The sequence below is a fragment of the Camelina sativa genome, chromosome 6 (genome assembly GCF_000633955.1).
Source record: "Camelina sativa cultivar DH55 chromosome 6, Cs, whole genome shotgun sequence".
Classification (NCBI taxonomy): Eukaryota; Viridiplantae; Streptophyta; class Magnoliopsida; order Brassicales; family Brassicaceae; genus Camelina; species Camelina sativa.
This window is the reverse complement of record NC_025690.1, coordinates 17432918-17452500: the sequence shown is the minus strand read 5'-3', so window position 1 is coordinate 17452500 and position 19583 is coordinate 17432918. Positions and strand designations below refer to the sequence as shown.

General features: G+C 39.1%; 5 protein-coding genes and 1 pseudogene across 7 annotated transcripts in view; 3 read left to right on the top strand and 3 right to left on the bottom strand.

Moving 5' to 3' along the window:
- LOC104699168 (fatty acyl-CoA reductase 6, chloroplastic-like) lies at positions 332 to 2669 on the top strand. Its single transcript, XM_010414502.1, has 8 exons — positions 332 to 626; positions 705 to 808; positions 903 to 1102; positions 1206 to 1306; positions 1414 to 1585; positions 1714 to 1875; positions 1962 to 2411; positions 2519 to 2669. The coding sequence occupies exons 1-8, from the start codon at positions 332 to 334 to the stop codon at positions 2667 to 2669; spliced, it is 1635 nt and encodes a 544-aa protein (XP_010412804.1).
- LOC104791959 (calmodulin-interacting protein 111) lies at positions 2998 to 7899 on the top strand. Its single transcript, XM_010517972.1, has 11 exons — positions 2998 to 3414; positions 3510 to 3659; positions 3749 to 4539; positions 4902 to 5106; positions 5242 to 5449; positions 5544 to 6034; positions 6410 to 6836; positions 6919 to 6999; positions 7098 to 7288; positions 7381 to 7559; positions 7647 to 7899. The coding sequence occupies exons 1-11, from the start codon at positions 3118 to 3120 to the stop codon at positions 7696 to 7698; spliced, it is 3072 nt and encodes a 1023-aa protein (XP_010516274.1). The 5' UTR covers positions 2998 to 3117; the 3' UTR covers positions 7699 to 7899.
- LOC104791958 (R3H domain-containing protein 1-like) lies at positions 7991 to 10254 on the bottom strand. The gene is made up of 4 exons (XM_019246846.1): positions 9902 to 10254; positions 8629 to 9256; positions 8259 to 8538; positions 7991 to 8171 (listed from the first exon to the last, which is right to left on the bottom strand). The coding sequence occupies exons 1-3, from the start codon at positions 10020 to 10022 to the stop codon at positions 8322 to 8324; spliced, it is 966 nt and encodes a 321-aa protein (XP_019102391.1). The 5' UTR covers positions 10023 to 10254; the 3' UTR covers positions 7991 to 8171; positions 8259 to 8321.
- On the top strand, positions 11947 to 14259 carry LOC104791957 (annotated as a pseudogene).
- LOC104791955 (psbP domain-containing protein 6, chloroplastic) lies at positions 14392 to 15762 on the bottom strand. Its single transcript, XM_010517969.2, has 3 exons — positions 15351 to 15762; positions 14795 to 15111; positions 14392 to 14708 (listed from the first exon to the last, which is right to left on the bottom strand). Exons 1-3 carry the CDS (start codon positions 15646 to 15648, stop codon positions 14538 to 14540), a joined length of 786 nt encoding a protein of 261 aa, XP_010516271.1. The 5' UTR covers positions 15649 to 15762; the 3' UTR covers positions 14392 to 14537.
- LOC104791956 (exocyst complex component SEC15A-like) overlaps positions 15878 to 19583 on the bottom strand; it is a 4267-nt gene continuing 561 nt past the window's right edge. Inside the window, exons 2-3 of one of the 3 annotated variants that reach the window (XM_019246845.1) lie at positions 17207 to 19097; positions 15878 to 16557 (exon numbers count right to left, since the gene is read on the bottom strand). In XM_019246845.1, coding sequence (XP_019102390.1) covers positions 16075 to 16557; positions 17207 to 19096 — 2373 coding nt within the window. In that variant the 5' untranslated portion in view covers position 19097 and the 3' untranslated portion in view covers positions 15878 to 16074. The other 2 variants (XM_010517971.2, XM_010517970.2) reach the window with 2 other exon arrangements.

The window sequence follows — 19583 nt, the reverse complement described above, 5'->3', positions numbered from 1 at the left end:
AATAAATAAATCTGTTATTATTATTGAAACAAGAAAATTTTTATTAGTATCAGTTATTCATAAATGATACCAAATTTTAAAATCATTTATAAAAACTGACACAATAATTTAAAATTATTTGTTATAACTGATTTAATATAACATGTTTGAAATAAATCGATGTAAATTATTTGCATCAACAAATAGTAAATTTTTTTTTTAAAATGATACAAATTATATTTACATCACTTAAATCTGATAGCAAAAATATAAAAAATAAATGATTTAAAACAACACCTTTTCTGTAGTGTACTTTCCTTCAATAATTTAAAAAATTTGTTGGTGGCTAAAAATGGCAACCAGAAATCTGCTCGCCACGACCAACGCCGTCAAGTTGAATGGTGTCAGCTTCTCCTCCTCTTTTACCGGCAAACCTAACCGCTACCTTGCTCGTTGTTGGCCACAGACTACTACTAGTCGTAGAGTCCAAACTTCGTGTTATTATCGTGAGACGTCATTGAAAGCTGTGACGTCGTTAGAGAGGCCTGAGGTAGAAACAGATCTTAACAGTGAAGGAATTGGAATCGTCCGTTTCTTAAAAGGAAAAAGCTATCTCGTTACTGGTGCAACAGGGTTTCTTGCCAAAGGTAAGTAAAAACCCTAAATTTGCGTTTTCTTCTTAGCCAAGTAAACTATTTTTTAGGTTAATGAATTCTTCATTGCAGTGTTGATTGAGAAAATGTTGAGGGAAAGTCCTGAGATTGGGAAAATCTTCCTTCTAATGAGATCCAAGGATCAAGAATCAGCAAACAAGAGACTCTACGATGAGGTCTGTTAGTTTTACATATTTCCATTCTCAACCATTACAAGTTTGGTTCCTTTAAACTTTTTGTATCCTTTTTGTTTTGTTTTGTTTCAAACAGATCATAAGCTCTGATCTGTTCAAGCTTCTGAAGCAAATGCACGGGAGCTCTTACGAAACCTTTATGAAGAGCAAGTTGGTTCCAGTAATTGGTGACATTGGAGAAGACAATCTAGGGATCGAACCTGAAATAGCAGACATGATTAGTAAGGAGATTGATGTCATTATCAGTTGTGGTGGTCGTACAACATTCGACGACAGGTGTTTTGTCTGTTTCTTCTCGCTATGTTTTTCATTGCTCGCAAACTAACAACTGTAGTAATTAATTGATGACTTTGCTTTTAATCCAAACAAACGGAAACAGATACGACTCCGCCCTAAGTGTCAATGCTCTTGGACCTAATAGGCTCTTAAGCTTCGGAAAAGAATGCAAGAAATTAAAATTTTTCCTCCATTTTTCAACTGGTATGAGTTTTTTTTAAAAAAAAATTGTTTTGGCCGAGATTAAGGTGTTTGCAGAAAACTTTCAGAAACTGATTTTTTTTTTCTTTTTTTTTTTTTTGGATACGTAGCTTACGTGACTGGCAAGAGTGAGGGGTTAGTACTAGAGACTCCTCTGTGTATTGGAGAAAACATAACTTCTGACTTGAACATCGAATCCGAGCTGAAACTAGCTTCAGAAGCTGTAAGAAAGTTCCATGGCAGAGCAGAAACCAATAAACTGAAAGAACTCGGTTTTGAAAGGTGAGAATAAACGAGAAAATATTTACCTTATGCAGCATGCACCTTCTAAGTTTTAATCTTAGGTAACAACAATTACTTTCTTATCTACGAAAATCTGAAACAATATGTCGTTATGTTATGAGAAACAGGGCTCAACACTATGGGTGGGATAATAGTTACACATTCACAAAAGCCATGGGTGAGACTATACTTAAAAGCAATCGAGGAGACTTGCCTGTGGTGATCATAAGGCCTAGTACTATCGAAAGCTCTTACAAGGAGCCTTTCCCTGGCTGGATCCAAGGAATAAGGTTAAAAAAATTGATTTTACAAACAAGGGACTACTAGATTAGTTTGTGGTTTTAAGTACTGAAATTTTTTATTTGATGCAAAACAGAATGCTTGATCCAATCATCGTTGGCTATGGCAAAGGCCAGATTTCTGGATTCTGGGCAGATTCTAAATCTTTATTGGACATCACACCTGTTGATATGGTTGTGAACGCGGCAATAACAGCCATGGCAAAGCATGGTTGTGGTGTACCAGAGCTCAAAGTTTACATTGTCGCTTCTACATCTCATGCAAACCCACTGCGATTTGGCGAGTTGATGGACCTCTCTTACCAACATCTGCGTGACTCTCCACTGGAAGATACAGAGATAGATTTAGCGCCTATGAAATACCACAGTTCCTTAGAGAGTTTCACCTCCTCTGTGTCCAACACGATAAAAATAAAAGAAGGAGATCAGTCACATATATCCACAATGAGCGATAAGGGAAAGAGGAGGCTAAACTATTTTGTGTCCATGGCAAGAACATATAAGCCTTACATGTTCTTTCAAGCGCGGTAATCAATATACACCATATATACTTGGCCTTGTTCTTATATTATAAAGCAATCATGAGACTACTAACCCATAATTCAAAATCTATATATATATATATATATACTAGGTTTGACGATACGAATACAACAAGTTTGATGCATGAGATGTCTATGGAAGAGAGAAAGATGTTTGAGTTCAATACCAAAGACATTGACTGGAAGCATTACATTGCCAACGTTCATCTTCCGGGTCTCAAAAAGCAATTCTTTCAGGGATGAGCGATGATCCAGTTAAAGAGAATTAATGATTTAAGATTTATGATATAAACGAATAAAATAAAATAAAAACTCCCCTTATTATTATTATTATTATTTATTTTTTTTGGCACAAAGTACTTGTGTTGTGCTCATGCATGCATGTATCAATTAATCATATAATTTTAATAAAATTTTATTCTCAACAACCAAATCGACCCCAGTAATGATTCTTTCTAAAAGATGTTCGAGTTCTGCAGCTAATATATATGGGCTTGGGCTTGAGCTTGGGCTCAAACAGTCAAAAGAAAGGGCTTTGGTTAGTTTAACTAATTTCTAAAACCAACTAAACCCTAAATTGAAAGGCTCTCCCTATCTCCGGCGATTGTCGCCGGCGTTCTGTAACTCACTGGTGAACAATTTTTGTTTTTTCTTTTCTCCGGAGTAGTAGAGAAGCAAAAGCTATATAGAGATGCCTTCGAAGAAGAAGCAGTCGAGGACGCCATCACGGCTATCCAATTCAGAACCGCCTGCGTCTCCCAAAACGCCGGCGTCTTCAACAACGAGTCGAGACACAGATTCTATCAACGAAGAAGAACTTAGGAGAAGTATTGAAGAAGCGTCAGCTTCGTTTCCTTGTCTTCTCGGAAAAGCTGCAATCATTGGAAGAGTAGCCGATGTTGCATCAGAGTCTATCAGAGGCTCTAAGATTTGGCTATCGGAAACTTCGATGGTCGCTGCTTCTCTCAGCCCTGGTTCCACTGTATCGGTAATAAAAATTGAATATTTTTTTTTTCTCCTTTTGAGCTGTGGATGCAAAATTTTGATTCTTTCTAAAGCTTTGAAAATGCTAATGATAAATAGGTATCACTGGCTTCTCCGGAGAGTAGATTTTCGAGAAGCTTCCCTCTCAGCTCGATAAAAGCTGAATATGGAGATGACAGTGATAGTAGTAGCATTGCAAATGAACCAGGGAACTATTTTGTGCTTGCCACTGTTTTCTCTTCTTCAAAGGTCAGAATTCGAAGTAATCTTTGCGGTCTGATATTTTATTTTTTGGTTGAATGAAAAATTTCAATCCTTTTGCAATTTTTCAATTGCAGGTTTTGAAGGATGCTGTTCGTATTTCATTGAATCTATGCTATGGGCTTGGTTGTCCTGTCTCAGGCAGGACTGTTTTTGTTTACCCTGTTAGCGGGCCTTCTTTAAGTGATCAGTTAAACGGGAATGGTGGATCACTCAGTAATGATGTTAATCATCTTTCGCTTCTTGCGTGCAAAGAGTTGTCTTTGGAGTTGACTCCCTTCAGGAATATGTTACTACAAGCTAATAATGGTTTTCAAAGTTCTCACGAGCAGAACGGAAATGGGAATTCAACTCCTAAGACACCATCAAACTTGCTTAAGTTTAGTTCTCCTCGCCCCAAATCTCCGGCTTCACCAATCAAAGAGGACCCTGTTTTCAGTACCAAGCAGCAGTTTTCATCTGAAAGCTCACTTGATTTACGAGAGGTGTTGAGCAATGAAAGTTCGAAAAGGCTTCTGCAGATTTGTGCAAGTTCGTGGCTTTACCCTTGTAGCCTGCTGTATGGGAATTTCGTCGCTGTACCAATTCTCTCAGAAATCTGTATATTCTGTGTCAAAGGAGCTGATAAAAGGCCATCTGATACGTCCAATAGAAATCATGCTTTTATGATAAATCAGGAAACTAAAGTCTACCTCCATCATACATTGGACTTAGCATCTGGAACATCTGCGCAAGGTCTGCAGTTTGATGAAGACAATGAAGGAGAAAATTCAGGATGTGAACTCGCAAAGTTAGGTGGTCTCTCTAAAGAATATACAATTTTGAGGGACATAATTGTTTCCTCATCCACAAAGAATTCCTTATCAAGGTAACTATTGCAGTAATTTAAGCAATTTGAGCATATTGTAAGAGACTCTGTATTAGCCAAATAAACATGCTTGTAAAGTGGAAAAAGTCTGTATGTAGTCCACCTAAGTTTTCCGTGTCGCGCTCATTGAACTCACTTGGAAGGTTGAGAATATTGTCTAGCCAATAAAATGAGTATTTATTCACTTTTTCCTGATGAAAGCTGTTACTATTCCGCTGATATGTATGCTTTACTACTTATATGAGCATCGTCATATAGCAAGGCTAAGTCCATCTGGTTGTTAATTTTGTTAATACTACTACCTTCTTAGATTTTTGTTTTACTAATTATTAATATGTTTATAATTGGCATGATCATCTTAGTCTTGGTTTGCGACCTACAAAGGGAGTGCTTATTCATGGACCTCCAGGCACAGGGAAAACATCTTTGGCTCGGTCCTTTGCCCGTGATTCTGGTGTCAACTTTTTCTCTGTGAATGGATCTGAGATTATAAGCCAGTATTTGGGTGAAAGTGAGAAAGCTCTAGATGAGGTTTTCAGATCTGCTAGCAATGCTTCACCTGCTGTGGTTAGAATTTTACACTATCCTCTTTATTATTTACCAGATTTTATTGTGATCTTTTGATATTCACTTGATACCCCAACAACAGATATCTCTGCATATTAATTTCGTAGCTGCTTGCAAATTTTGTTTCTTATAAAGGTGTTCATTGATGACTTGGATGCCATTGCTCCTGCCCGGAAAGAAGGAGGCGAAGAATTGTCTCAGAGGATGGTAGCTACGTTACTGAATTTAATGGATGGAATAAGTAGGAGTGATGGCGTTGTTGTAATTGCTGCAACCAATAGACCTGATAGCATTGAGCCCGCCCTTAGACGGCCGGGAAGACTAGACAGGGAAATTGAAATTGGTAAGACGAGGACCTTGTGAAAAGCAGACCATGTTTGATATAGTTCAGATTCTTACTCCCTAATACGTGTTTAACTATTTCCTAAATAATTTAGGTGTACCATCTTCTGCACAACGGTCCGATATACTTCACACAATTCTCCGTGGGATGCATCATTCACTTTCAGTCATCCAGGTTGAACAGCTTGCTATGGCAACACATGGTTTTGTTGGTGCAGATCTGTCTGCACTGTGTTGTGAGGCAGCCTTTGTTTGCTTAAGGCGGCATCTTGATCAGAGCTCCTCCTCTAACAATTCGCCTCTTGAAGAAGCACCTATTGCTGAATCCTCGACAATTATGTCAGACATATCATCTGATGATTCGGATTCTGCATCATCATGTGTCACAGTTTCAACCACTACTCCAGAGGATCAGCAATCATTGGGTTTAAATGGGACAGTCTCTCTAGTAGCAGATGGTATTCAAAACGGTGGCAACTCTTGTTCTGAACAGATACTTAGCAAAGAAGGGGAACCTACCTTAAGTGTAGGATTTGAAGATTTTGAAACTGCTAAGACCAAAATCAGACCTAGTGCCATGCGAGAGGTATGGCCATTCCTCCTAGAAAGTTAAGCTGACTTAATGAGGAGCTGCTCTCAACTCTTCGTATAATTGTTTCCCTCATTCTGACCCATTTTCTCTAGTTTTCTGATCTACTTAAGATGATGATCTCTTCACTTTATTCACGTCACGTTTCAAATTGCCTGAATGACACCAGGATTGGATTTATTTTTTTGTCACTTCCTCATATATTATCTGGTTAGGATAGGAACTGTAAAATTTTCGGTGGTCCAGTGTCATGGTAATTTTCTTTGAAGGTTCAGATGTCTGTTACCTATAGTGTTTTATTTAAAGATGTTCCAGTGTTAAACTAGACTTACTCTATCTCAGTCTAATTGCTGGTTGGTGTGAAACTCTCAGGTGATACTAGAGGTTCCTAAAGTTAACTGGGAAGATGTTGGTGGCCAAAACGAGGTGAAAAATCAACTAATGGAAGCAGTAGAATGGCCTCAAAAACATCAGGACGCGTTTAAGAGAATAGGTACAAAGCCACCAAGTGGGATACTGATGTTCGGTCCTCCTGGATGTAGCAAGACCCTTATGGCACGTGCAGTAGCTTCTGAAGCCGGGCTTAATTTCCTTGCAGTCAAAGGTCCAGAACTATTCAGCAAATGGGTTGGTGAATCAGAGAAGGCTGTGAGGTCCCTTTTTGCGAAGGCAAGAGCAAATGCCCCCTCTATTATCTTTTTTGATGAGATTGATAGTCTTGCCTCCATTAGGGGCAAAGAAAATGATGGAGTGTCAGTTTCAGACAGAGTTATGAGCCAACTTCTTGTGGAGCTCGATGGTTAGTAACCACCACCCTAACGATCGATATTTATATGTAGTGTCAAATTGCAGGGACCTGATTGCTTACATGTCGAAATCAGGTTTGCATCAAAGAGTTGGTGTTACCGTCATTGCTGCTACAAACCGGCCAGACAAGATCGATTCTGCCCTACTAAGACCTGGTCAATTACTTTCTTACTCTGATTCTTTTGATTTTCACAAAAAAAAAAATTTGAAAATTCGTTTGGTGATACTGACTTAAGATGTTATTATATTTCAGGACGCTTTGACCGCTTGTTATATGTTGGACCGCCTAATGAAGCTGATCGTGAAGCAATACTCAAAATCCATTTGCGTAAAATCCCATGCAGCTCTGATATTTGTTTAAAGGAACTCGCTTCCATTACCAAAGGCTACACAGGAGCTGACATATCATTGATATGCAGAGAAGCAGCTATTGCTGCACTCGAAGTAAGCTCTTTTTCCTTGATTTACCAGTCCTTATTTTCAGTGGAAAGCCTGAAATTTTTCGCAAGTGTCTCATATCGTTTTATATCAATCAGGAGAGTCTTGAAATGGAGGAAATAAGTATGCGACATTTAAAAGCTGCGATTAGCCAAATCGAACCAACAGAGATTCAGTCTTACAAAGCACTGTCTGAAAAATTCCAAAGACTTGTCCATACAGATCCACAAAGAGATGAGGAGGTTACACAATCAGGAAACAAAAGCCGACCTCTATGGTAAACATCTCTATCCAGTCTGTTCAGTTTATTTAGAAGTTGTCAAAAGTTACTCACTTTGATGCTATGATGCTATCATGTTTCCAGGACGCCATTAAAATCCGTTGCACTGTTTCTTCGCCGCCACATTGGTTTGTAAACAAATGTTGGAACCAGCAAACTTGGGCAATTCTCCATCATTAACATACGTATTTAGTTTATTAATATTATATATTGGTTTTGTTGGTCTCACAAAGACTTGTACAAATCAACAAAACGAATAGCATGATGTATATATTTGGATGACTGATTCTTATCTCCTGCAATGCAAACCTAAAGTAAGCCACCATTATGAAAGTAACTATTCGCTTTAAAACAGATAATGTCGATGAGTACCACCCACAAAAGTAGTTCATTGGTTTCCATAACAGACAGAATCTGATCATCGTAAAAAAAGAATAAAAAGGTATCTTTAATCTGAACTCTGACATTACAACTCCAAAATTCCCGTTACAACAGTTTCTAGATTCTAGAAAAATAATACTGGTAAAGATAAAAGATTGACAGAGAGACAAGCCCCTAGAGGTTCTGCCTATAGTCGAAGCTCATTGGTTGTTGACTGCAGAACTGTGCCTGGAGAAACAGCACAAGTTTTCATTCTGTGAACACAATTTCAAAGAGAATAATAGAAAGAGAGGAAAATCAAATGTGTTTATTTACCTGAAGAGAAGCATTCATGAACTGCTCATACGGATGAGCATACAACATAGCTGCATTAGGCCACTACATATACATAGCATCCCTTGAAGCCTGGTTTAAAAATGTGGTGCCATAGAGACTCGTAATAGAGCTTGGAGGTGGCCCGAAACCAAGGGAAGCAGGAGTACTTGGAATTTGGTTATATCCAGTGAATCCCATTTCGTAGTATGGTGTCGGCATTTGCTGAAAGTTGAAGGGTGGTAGATTGAAATTCTGATTCACCGGAAGGCTCCTAATGTACCTGCATTCACACACACAATTATCATCAACCATCATGTATGAAACTGACTGTTGCTTTTCGCTAGTATAGTTTCGCAGTTGCTTTACACACCTTTCGTGTCTGCGGTCATAATCAGGGTCAAACCGATCCTTCACGATGTCTCTAAATACTGCAACACGAGATGTTGGACCACTCTCCCTGAGGCTTAAGCTCCTCTCAGCTTCAACATAAGCATTCTTAGATTCTTGCTTGTCATCTCTGTTAATACTCGTATTCCTTCCATACACCTGAGTTTCAGATGAAGAGTCATCACAATTAAGACCTGGAAGACCACTAAATATCCGTTCTCTAGCCCTTTCATACTCTTCTTTCCTCTCCTCAACACTTCTAAGAGGACCACATCTCTTTTCTAGTTCACCAGCGCCAAATTCAGATCCTTTAGAAGGCCGAGTCTTGATTGAAACTTTCATGCGCTCAAATTTACCATTTTCTGATGGTTTAGCCACAGGGATTTCAGACAAGCAAACCGCAGGAAATCTGCTCTCTGCTGTTTTGGTCACAAGGATTCTGTTTTCGTTTCCATCTGCACCACTGTCGAGAACCGCTGTAGCTAGTCCATAGTGGTTAGCAACACGATGGGCTGCAAGACGAAGATACGAGGTAGGAAAATGCTGGAACTCAAACTGCTGCTGTTCAGGGTTCTGCAAGAACCTTTGAACATCAAGTTCCATCCGCAAAACTGACATAACAAGAAAAAAAAAAATAGAGGCTTAGGTACAGCAGAAAAACAAAATTGAGGAGTAAAGAGTAATTCATGAAATATAAAACTACACAAAAGCCAGGATACCACCAACCAAACCAGATAACCACACAAAAAAAGCCAAGCTACTATCAGCAAAACCAGATAAAGAAGATATAACTAATAACTCAAACAAGCATCAGATACAAGATCTTTCACAAGTATATTAATAAGTAACACTTCTGATCCAAAACCTACTTTATGAATCACTTTGCTCATGGTATGAAACAAACGCATACAAGAAAGTTTATAGCTTTGATAACATTAACAGTGATTTTACAATACAAGGCAAATGGGCACTTCCAAAACCGCAAATCTAAGAAGAGAGCTAATAGTTGCCTGAAAACCCAAAATCAATTCAGAGAAGTAGAGACATATCGAAATCCCCATCAAACGAGCAAACAATTTCCATAAAAACTACTTGAAATCCCTAATCACGATATAAGCTAGAATTCAGATAAAACCACCAATCAAAAATCCAAACTTTTTTGTCCAGGCGACAAGAATCAGCTCTAATTTTAGGATATTAAAGTTTACGACACGAATCAAACAACAAAGACCCCCAAAAAAAAGAAGGGAGCTAACTCGTGAGACGATGGCGAGGGTTCTGCAAAGCCTCAACCAAAAAAGGATCCGCATTAAACCCATTATCTCCCATAACCACACCATCGGTTCCCGCGGCGTTTTCCGGCGACGCTGCGTCCATTAGAAAAAGGGAATTGATGTATTACAACTAGAGAGAGTTTTGGATATTGTTTCCTCTAATCACCTCGCCGCGTCTCTTTCTTGTTTCCTATTCTCTCCGCAGCAAAAGAGAAGAAAAAAATCAAGAGGAAGAGGTGAATCCAAATCGGAGCATATTGAGGGCGGCGAGAGAGAAGATGAATATGCAAAGCCAAATCTTATCTTTCTCTCTCTCTCTCGGGAAGGCAAAAGCAAACACAGAGAGGGAAAAAGGATACTTTATATTTTCTCTTATTTTTTATTATTTTTTTCCTTTTAAGTTTTTATTTTTGCAAAAAATATCTTATACTCAGTCACATACATTTTTTTGTTTGATGTAACATAAATTTTCTCTTACAATCATAATTATTTATTTATAAGATTGGTTGTTAGTTTAATTTCCTAATTATATATCTGTAGGTTTCATAATACAAAACAAAACAGAAATTGTGATGAAGACAAGACAAGAGAAGAGAAGAGCCACGAGATCGATAGTTATTGACTTACTAAAATATTAAATAATATCAAATTCAAAATTAGAATCATATAATCTATCCAAAACTAACGTTTGAAAATTAATTTATCTAGTGATTATAAAATTATTCACAAAATTTGTAAATTAACTCATGTATTGTTAAGGATATATAATTTTGAATAGTTTCGAGTATTTGTTAGGGTGTTCGGATATACCTAATCGGATTCAGGTATCTGATTTATTTACTAAAAATATCCGATATGATATTTTTAAGTTTGGGTTTGGGTTTGGACTCTACTAGTATCCTTAGCCGGGCACCACTATAATTCAGGTTGGACTCTCCACTAAGTATATCAATATCCCTCTCGACCTAATCGTGTGGAGTTACTAAAAAAAACTCCCGGCAAAATCTCTAGTGGCTCTAGTGTGTCTCCAAGCTGTGACTCAGCCTTCTTGATTTATTGTTTGATTGTTTGGTTTTAAGGTAGTTTATATATAACCCTACCACAAGGCAGTCCTTAATTACTAGAGATCATGCATATTGGCACATGCTTCTTTGGATACGACCTCGAGGATCAATTAAAAGTATTGTTCGTACCATTAATTAGACTATATGAAGCATGCTTGTCAAGACGAAGTAGTGGAGGAACCTATAAGATCTCACTTTCCATTTCGGGGTGCAGTTTGTCTATTACCGAGCAATGACGAGACATGGCTCTAGCCTCTATTCTACATTCTAGACTCTAGTTCTACATTTAAATTGATGAGTTTTGATTTTAGGTCTGAGAAATTTTATCATGTGGAAGCCCATTGAAAAATGACGTTTCAACTCTAATAAACTACGTACCAAGGGAAGTTAATTAGGATTCGTGTATTACAACAAGAAGGACAAGAAAATTTGGAAGGATGCTGAGAAAGAGGAGACACAAGGATGGTCCAGGATTTTCTTTTACGAGATGGAGGTTTTTTTTTGCCAGTTTTGGGTGCTACTAGTTGTGGTGAGGTATCCCTTATGATGTCGATGTCGCCAAGAGTAATATATAACATGCAGAATGTACCATCCATTATTCCAAATCGCCAAGAGTAAAATAGTATTTGATCGACAAGATATTTTACCGTCAGAAATATCTTATACACATCGATAATAATGATGGGATGCTAGAAAGAGAGGAGACATGCGTGACGTCAAAGAGACTCCAAAACAACACAAGAGTTGGAAAGTTTGAATATAAAAAAAGTAGATTAGATTTGTTTTTTCAAGATCCAAATCTAAACATAGAATTCTATTTTTATTTTATTTTTGGGATAGAAAGAGTCAGAGAGACATGTACATAATAGTAATTAAATTTAAATCCAAAAGAGCATATAAACCCCTGCCATTACTCCAAGTTAATGCAATATAATGCAGTCCAAAGCTCCCCCCACGCTCCTTATAAGGCGCGTTTATTATATATAGTCTCCCATTCAATGGCTCAATCAGATCTACAGTGAAACCCACACGCGTCTTTGGCTGGCTCTTTTTATAAACCTTAACAATTCCTTCTTCTTCTTCTTCTTCCTCCTCATTTTAGTAACTCTTAAACCTTAAAAAGCTTTCCAACAATGGCGGAACCAGTTTTGGAGGACACTTACCTTAGTTTCTCTTCCGAATTCGATTCCATCGCCATCGCGATCTCTCCTCCTCCCTGTGATAATTTCTGCAATTCTAGCTCCGATCAAGCTCCTCTACTTAAGAACTCAATCTCCGATCTTAGGTTTTTCATCGACGACGACGGAGACGGAGACTACGAGTTGAATTTTGATGACAGTGTCGACGACCTTTACTTTCCTTCTGAGAACGAATCCTTCTTCGTCGACGGAGAAATGTCCGGTGATTTTACTCCGGCGTCGGAAACTTCAGGCGATTCTGTTAACGAATACGCGGAGAAGGACACGAACGGCGTGTTGATATCTACTTCAAGCTGCTACGATCGAGAATCGCCTAAGGATTCTGATTGCTCTGTTACTATACAAAGCTTGAGTCGGACAAATCACTTCGATCAGAAACTTAAGGTTGAGGAGGACAAATCAATTACGACGAAGGGGCAAAAAGAGATTGATCAAGAAGAATTGAGGAACTATAAGTACAGGATATTGGATCAAGATGGTTGTGCAGAAGGTGATGAGAAGAAGAGGAACGTGAGACTCATTAGAAACCGTGAGAGTGCTCACCTTTCAAGACAGAGGAAGAGACATTACGTTGAGGAGTTAGAAGATAAAGTTAAGAATATGCATTCCACTATTACGGATTTGAACAGTAAGATGTCTTACTTCATGGCTGAGAATGTCACTTTGAGGCACCAAGTAGGATCCGGAATGTCACTTCTTCCACGGCCTGGAATGTATTATCCAGTGCTTTCTCCGTGGATGCAATGTCCTGCTTACATGGTTCAATCACAAGGTTCTCAAGTGGCCACTTTGTTTCCTATTCCTCGGTTGAAACCAAAACAATCTGTGGCTAAGGCGAAGAAGTTCAAGAAGGTTGCTAGTTTGAGTGTTCTTGGTCTTCTGTTTTGTCTGTCTTTGTTTGGTTCATTGGCTCCCTTTGGAGAGTATAAGTCTAACTACGTTACTGACTGGGTTTATGATCAGTCTAGAGGAAGAGTTTTAGATCTTAATCTTCACTTGGATGTGTCTGTTACTAGTAATAGAGTACATTGTGGCAGAGATTCTGATAAAGAAAAGGGAAGAAACGTTTATGCAACATAGAACTCTGGACCTCGTGGAAATAGTAGTGAACCTCTAGTTGCATCTCTATTTGTTCCAAGGAATGAAAAGCTTGTGAAGATCGATGGGAATTCGATCATTCATTCTATTTTGGCGAGCGAGAAAGCTGTGGCTTCTGAAACGAAGAACGAAGGAGGGAAAAGCGATGAAGCAACTACTAATAAAGGTATTTTTCATGCATTGCCTTTACCTGACTCGACAAGGACAGGGGATATGTCTAAGCATGTCTATAGCGAAAAGCGGAAAGCTCTGTCATCTTCTGGCTCTGTTGATGCTTCGAAAGACCAACTCAAATCAACAACAGCCAATGCTAAAATGCAGCAATGGTTTCGTGAAGGTGTTGCAGGTATTCACAAGTTCCCAATTCCAATCTTGCTGATTCTCCGCTTGAGACATAAACAGCAGTCTTTTTTTTTGCGTATAATAACACCTATTTTTCTTGAATGTATCCACTGATAGGTCCAATGTTCAGTTCCGGGATGTGCACCGACGTGTTTCAGTTTGATGTCTCCACAACCTCAGGCGCCATCATTCCTGCTTCTCCACCTATTCAACAGTCTGAGAACACCATTGATACACACAATGGGAAAAAGAACAGAAGAATCCTCCGTGGTGGTCTTCCAGTATCTGATGTTAATCTAACCAAAGATTATAACAGCTCAAACAACGAGAACTTCCGGGACACCAAGCCTTCCCCATCAATGGTTGTATCTGTGCTTGTTGATCCCAGAGAAGGCGGTAATGAGATGATGGGAGGAACAAATCCACTGTCCCAAGTTTTTATAGTCTTGCTTGTGGATGGTGTGAAGTATGTAACATACTCATGCGTCCTGCCACAACCTGAAGTCCCTCATCTCGTGACCACTTGACTTCATCTGTATGCAGAAACCATAAAAGAAGGGAGTTTCCACACTATGAATCTAAGTAACATCTTGTACCGTTGTTAGTTTTTTGTGAATTAGATATAGAAATCCTAACCCTGTAATCTTTTGATCTTTTATAACCCCAGAAAGTTACACATCAGGCCTATTCATTGTCTAATGTTTGGCAATTAAAGTAGAGACATGCTGAGCAAAATATGACTCATTTGATCACGAAGCAAAACAAATAGTAAAAAAACTATGTAATACCGAGTCATAGCTTGAACTTACAGTAGAAAAGAATCCGAGTTAATTGTACTACACACAGACACTCAATTCACACATACCGTTTGCTCTTTGGTTTATTGAGTCCAGAGTCTCAACAATAACTCAGGATTTACAGTTGAAAAGAATCAAGAATGGCTTGAAGAGTCTTCTGTGAGCTCTGCCATTGCTTTTCAGTAGCACTCACAACAAACAAAACCACCGTGTTACCCTTTGCTGTCGCTTTTGCAAGATTGTGACTTCCTGTGAGCGCAAATGGCGTCTCCAACACATACTTATAGTACTGTCACAAACAAGAAGACATAAAGCAAAAAAATAATCAGAAACTTATTTCAATGATTGATCAGTCATAGAAGCAGTCATCATTACCGTTTGATCTCCGATCTTTTCGATAGAGGTGTTCAAAAGTTCATCAGAGTCATAAGAGTTTCCGGTGACAAAAGGACCAAGAGAAGCAATCACTTTCTCTGGCTCACCGAGATCTTCAATGGTTGCATTTGGTTTGTTGGTTAAACGGATCAAAGGAGATGCCACAACTTGAACTTTGCCTTGCTTCTCGTTCTCAAACTTCACTTCGATCCATGGCTCTGCGCATTTCGGTTGGCAGTAATTACCTGACAAAATGTTGGCTATACGCAACTGTTTCCAATTCGGCGGCAGAACAAACTGATAGGGCTGAACATTTCCTGCAACCAGACTAGATTTCAAAGATCATTAATTTAAAAGCTAATAGAAAAACCAATCCACCATACTCAAAAGCACAAGGAAGTGGAAACAAAAACAGAGCCAAACGGTAATGTTGTGAATAAGCCAAATTGAATATAAGTAACTCTAACCAACAGCATTAACTAAATTAGATTGATAATCAAAAGTTCATTAAGTAAACAGAACAATGCAGAACACGAAGAATGGGATTAGGCATCACCTGCGCGGAGAGCAGGAGTATCAGAAGGTTTGGCTTTGAAGAGGACGAAGTTAGGATCAGACGGAGACGGAGGTAAGAACGATCCGACATCCACCTCACGCGCCTCCGATATTGGAGCTTCCTTCAACTGCAGAATCGCCGGAATAGCCACAGCCGATTTCAGCAGCAGCTCTCTCCTTCTTGGTTGTTGTTGTTGCGACGATGCAACGATTACGCCGGTCCTTGCTTTACTCAAAGCTGGACATTTGGTAGAGGAAGAGAAGATTTTAGATGTCGGAACTAAAGTCGCGGTCGCCATTCTTGTCGGACGGGAATACAAAAGCTAAAGTTTGGTTTTTTAATTGTTTTGAGAGGTTGAGAAAGCTTTTGATGAATGTTTTTGGTGTTATTTTGGATAAGGCAAATTTGTAAGACAAAAGAGGTCTTCGGTCCACACAACTCTCCTATGGCATCCATGCCTTTGTGTTTGCAACTTTTGTCAAATTAGACATCTAAAGCTATAAGCTTTTTAATACAAGATTCTGAGCTATAAAGAAGATTATTTCTCGATTAGGCCAAAACTGAAATTGATTAATAAAATTGGATCACAGAAAGAGAAGAAGAAATACAAAAAACAAGATCAGAGGTTAAACAGAAGAATCAAATTTAGGGAACAGTAAAAGCTAAATGATGATGACGTGTGAGTCGGGAGGTCAGGACCTACTAGACGGTTTATTGAAGAGAATCAGTTGAATTCCTTGAGTCTCTTCTTGAGCATGTCCATGGATTTCTTTTTAGCTGTCAGCTTTGTGTTTCTATTTGCCAAGCTTCCAAATATCCCGTCTGGAGAATCCTTAAACTTATCGCAGATTGTAGCCACTTTCTTGTAATCCAAAGTGTTGTAGTTCCTCTCTCTAATCACTGGGTTCATGAAGTTCTCCGGTTGGCTACTCGACAACAGGTTTATCAGCTGCCTAGCTTCAACCAGATAGCTTCTAAAGCTTCCTTCTTTGTAAATCTCGTTTAGCCCACTTGAGTGATATCTCTCATCAGCAAAGTTTTCTATCACTCTCAGGTCATGGTTAATGGCCGAGACTGCATTAGCATTGAATCTCTTGATGCTATCACTGAGGAATGTAGAGACGATGGAGTTTGAGATATGCTCGACAGCCCCAACTCCAACTTTGTATAAAGCATCCATTGGGAGGATCTGTTGTGCCGTTGACATCACAGTCTCGAGGTATATAACAACCTCGTTTATGTACTCGTGAGGCCCTTGTGGCATTTCCTCTGTAATCCAGTTTACGTTTTCTGTGAGCTTCATGAACTCGTCCAACTTGGTGTTAACCACATTCAACAAAGCAAGATAGGCTTCATCTCTTGATGTTTTGAGGACAACCTTTGCAGCTAAACTAGCTTGAGGCCTCTCAACTGATCTGCTTGGGATTCCACAAAGTTGAGCTGCATGCCGGAGAAAATAGTCACTGGCCTTTTCGAGGAAAGATATGTTCGCTGCGATCTGCATAGCTTGAGATACACCGATTGAATTGTTGTTAATCGTCTCGAGGATAACTTCGTTCAATACGTCAATCAAGATTTTGTCGAGGTACTTCCTCAGAACACTGAAGAAACTAGTGTTCACTCCATAGGAAAGGTAATCCACAGATCCTTTTATGTATGACCTGATGATGCGGCAAACATCAGGCACCATAGAAGAGAAGGGTGCAATGTAAGTGAAAGCCGGCATAATGTCTGAGGTCTGAAGATTAAACGACAATACATTGTTTTCATAGTCAGCTTCCTTCTTGATCACCATCTGTTGATAAGTGTCCTCTGTGATAGCAGTCACGATTTGCCTTCGACACTCTTCAAGAAGNAACAGTCTCGAGGTATATAACAACCTCGTTTATGTACTCATGCGGCCCTTGTGGCATTTCCTCTGTAATCCAGTTTACGTTTTCTGTGAGCTTCATGAACTCGTCCAACTTGGTGTTAACCACATTCAACAAAGCAAGATAGGCTTCATCTCTTGATGTTTTGAGGACAACCTTTGCAGCTAAACTAGCTTGAGGCCTCTCAACTGATCTGCTTGGGATTCCACAAAGTTGAGCTGCATGCCGGAGAAAATAGTCACTGGCCTTTTCGAGGAAAGATATGTTCGCTGCGATCTGCATAGCTTGAGATACACCGATTGAATTGTTGTTAATCGTCTCGAGGATAACTTCGTTCAATACGTCAATCAAGATTTTGTCGAGGTACTTCCTCAGAACACTGAAGAAACTAGTGTTCACTCCATAGGAAAGGTAATCCACAGATCCTTTTATGTATGACCTGATGATGCGGCAAACATCAGGCACCATAGAAGAGAAGGGTGCAATGTAAGTGAAAGCCGGCATAATGTCTGAGGTCTGAAGATTAAACGACAATACATTGTTTTCATAGTCAGCTTCCTTCTTGATCACCATCTGCTGATAACTGTCCTCTGTGATAGCAGTCACGATTTGCCTCCGACACTCTTCAAGAAGAAGCTCGTGATATTTATCTCGGCTCTTGTCAAGGGCATCAAGAACTGGACCAACTTCATAACCGTACTGTCTAAGGGTTGTGCCAAGGAGAGTTACATAATCTTTCACCAAAAGCAGGTGAGTAGGCGAATCCATTCTGGCAAATTGGTTCTCCAGTATCGCTACAATTTTGGAAATGGCTGTTTCCCACATTGTCTCAACTTGATCAGCCAACAAGAAATCTCCAGCTGTCCTAATCACCCGATCCTCCACAATGAAATACCCTGCAATCTGAGCTAGAAATGTTTGGTATGATTCCACAAATGGCTGTGCATAAGAGATTTGCAGATCTGATTTGAGCTGTAGTAGCCTATTCTCATAGTAATAGTCACGGAATCGTTCTGGGACTCCAAGAATAGTGTGGATGTGATAAGCTCGATACAGAGGTGTCAGATCAAACTTCAAAACAGAATCTTGTTCCGAGTCTTCAACATCTAGAGTGTATGCCGATTCTCCCAAACCCCCAGTGTTTTGTTCCTCTGCTCTCCTCTGACGTTCCAACATTTCTCCTTCCCTCTGGCGAGCTGAAGCAGTGAGACCAATAGCAGTCTGTCCAATATTTTTGGAGGAAGTCCTAATGTGAACAAGCCATTCATTAAATTGGCTGCAAACTTTTTTCTCAATGTGTGATTTGATCACTGGGATTCTTCTCTCTATTACCAACTTGAGAACTTTGAGTGGGATAAGCTTCAGGTAGCTCTTCTCAATCAAATCCATGGTTTTCAAGGCATGATAAAACTGGCCTTCAGATATGAAACTGTTACATTTAACACACAGCTCCAGAGCTTGAACGCAGATCTTCGACATTTTAATAGCTTCAGTTACATTCTTCTTGATTGCATAAGACTCGAGAAGCTCCTCAAGCTTAACCAGTAAGGCACTACCAACCTCTTGCAAACGGAAATTGTCACTTGCAAGGTCACTCTTAAGCTCTTCAGCGTCAACCAACACACCACGGAGCTCATCAACAGCAACGATGAATTCTTCATAATGGGTCTTGCAAAGATCCTCAATTTCAGCTTCCTTCTTCTTCGCCACGTTTTTGAGCTGATGAACGAGAGGCTCAGGCCGTCCCATTTCGAATGCATGCCTGACAAGAGGACCGACATCATCACCGTTTCCAATCAATGTAGCAAGAACTAAATCCTCCCCTGTATCTCCATTCTCTGTAACAATCCTTCTTTTTGGTTTGGCCTCCATCATTCTGACAGACAAGCATTTATCAACGAGAATAATAAGAGGACAACTCAATCAAAACAGTCAAATCAAGGAGAGGAAGTGATGAACCAAAACTGGAAAAAAAAAATTTCATCTTTGAAGATACCAATAGCCATAAGAGGAAGGAGTAAAAAATACATAAAATCAGAAACCTGAGCACAACACAAACATGTGAAAAATATCCAAAAATGGGAACTTTAGACGAACAATTACCACAGACTGGTAACCCTAACATATATATATATATATATATAACAAAATCAACAATGTCACGAAATAGGATCCGCAAATCAACGAAATCTAAAAACCCTATCTCGAAAATGAGAATTTTTTCTACATTTTCGCCAGATCAAAAGTTCAGTACAAGGAATTAATAAAGGTAATGATATGATGATCATCAAGCGTGATCCTTAACGCATATAAATGGTCACCATCTTAAAAAAAAAAAAAAAAAAAAAAGAAGCTGAAGATC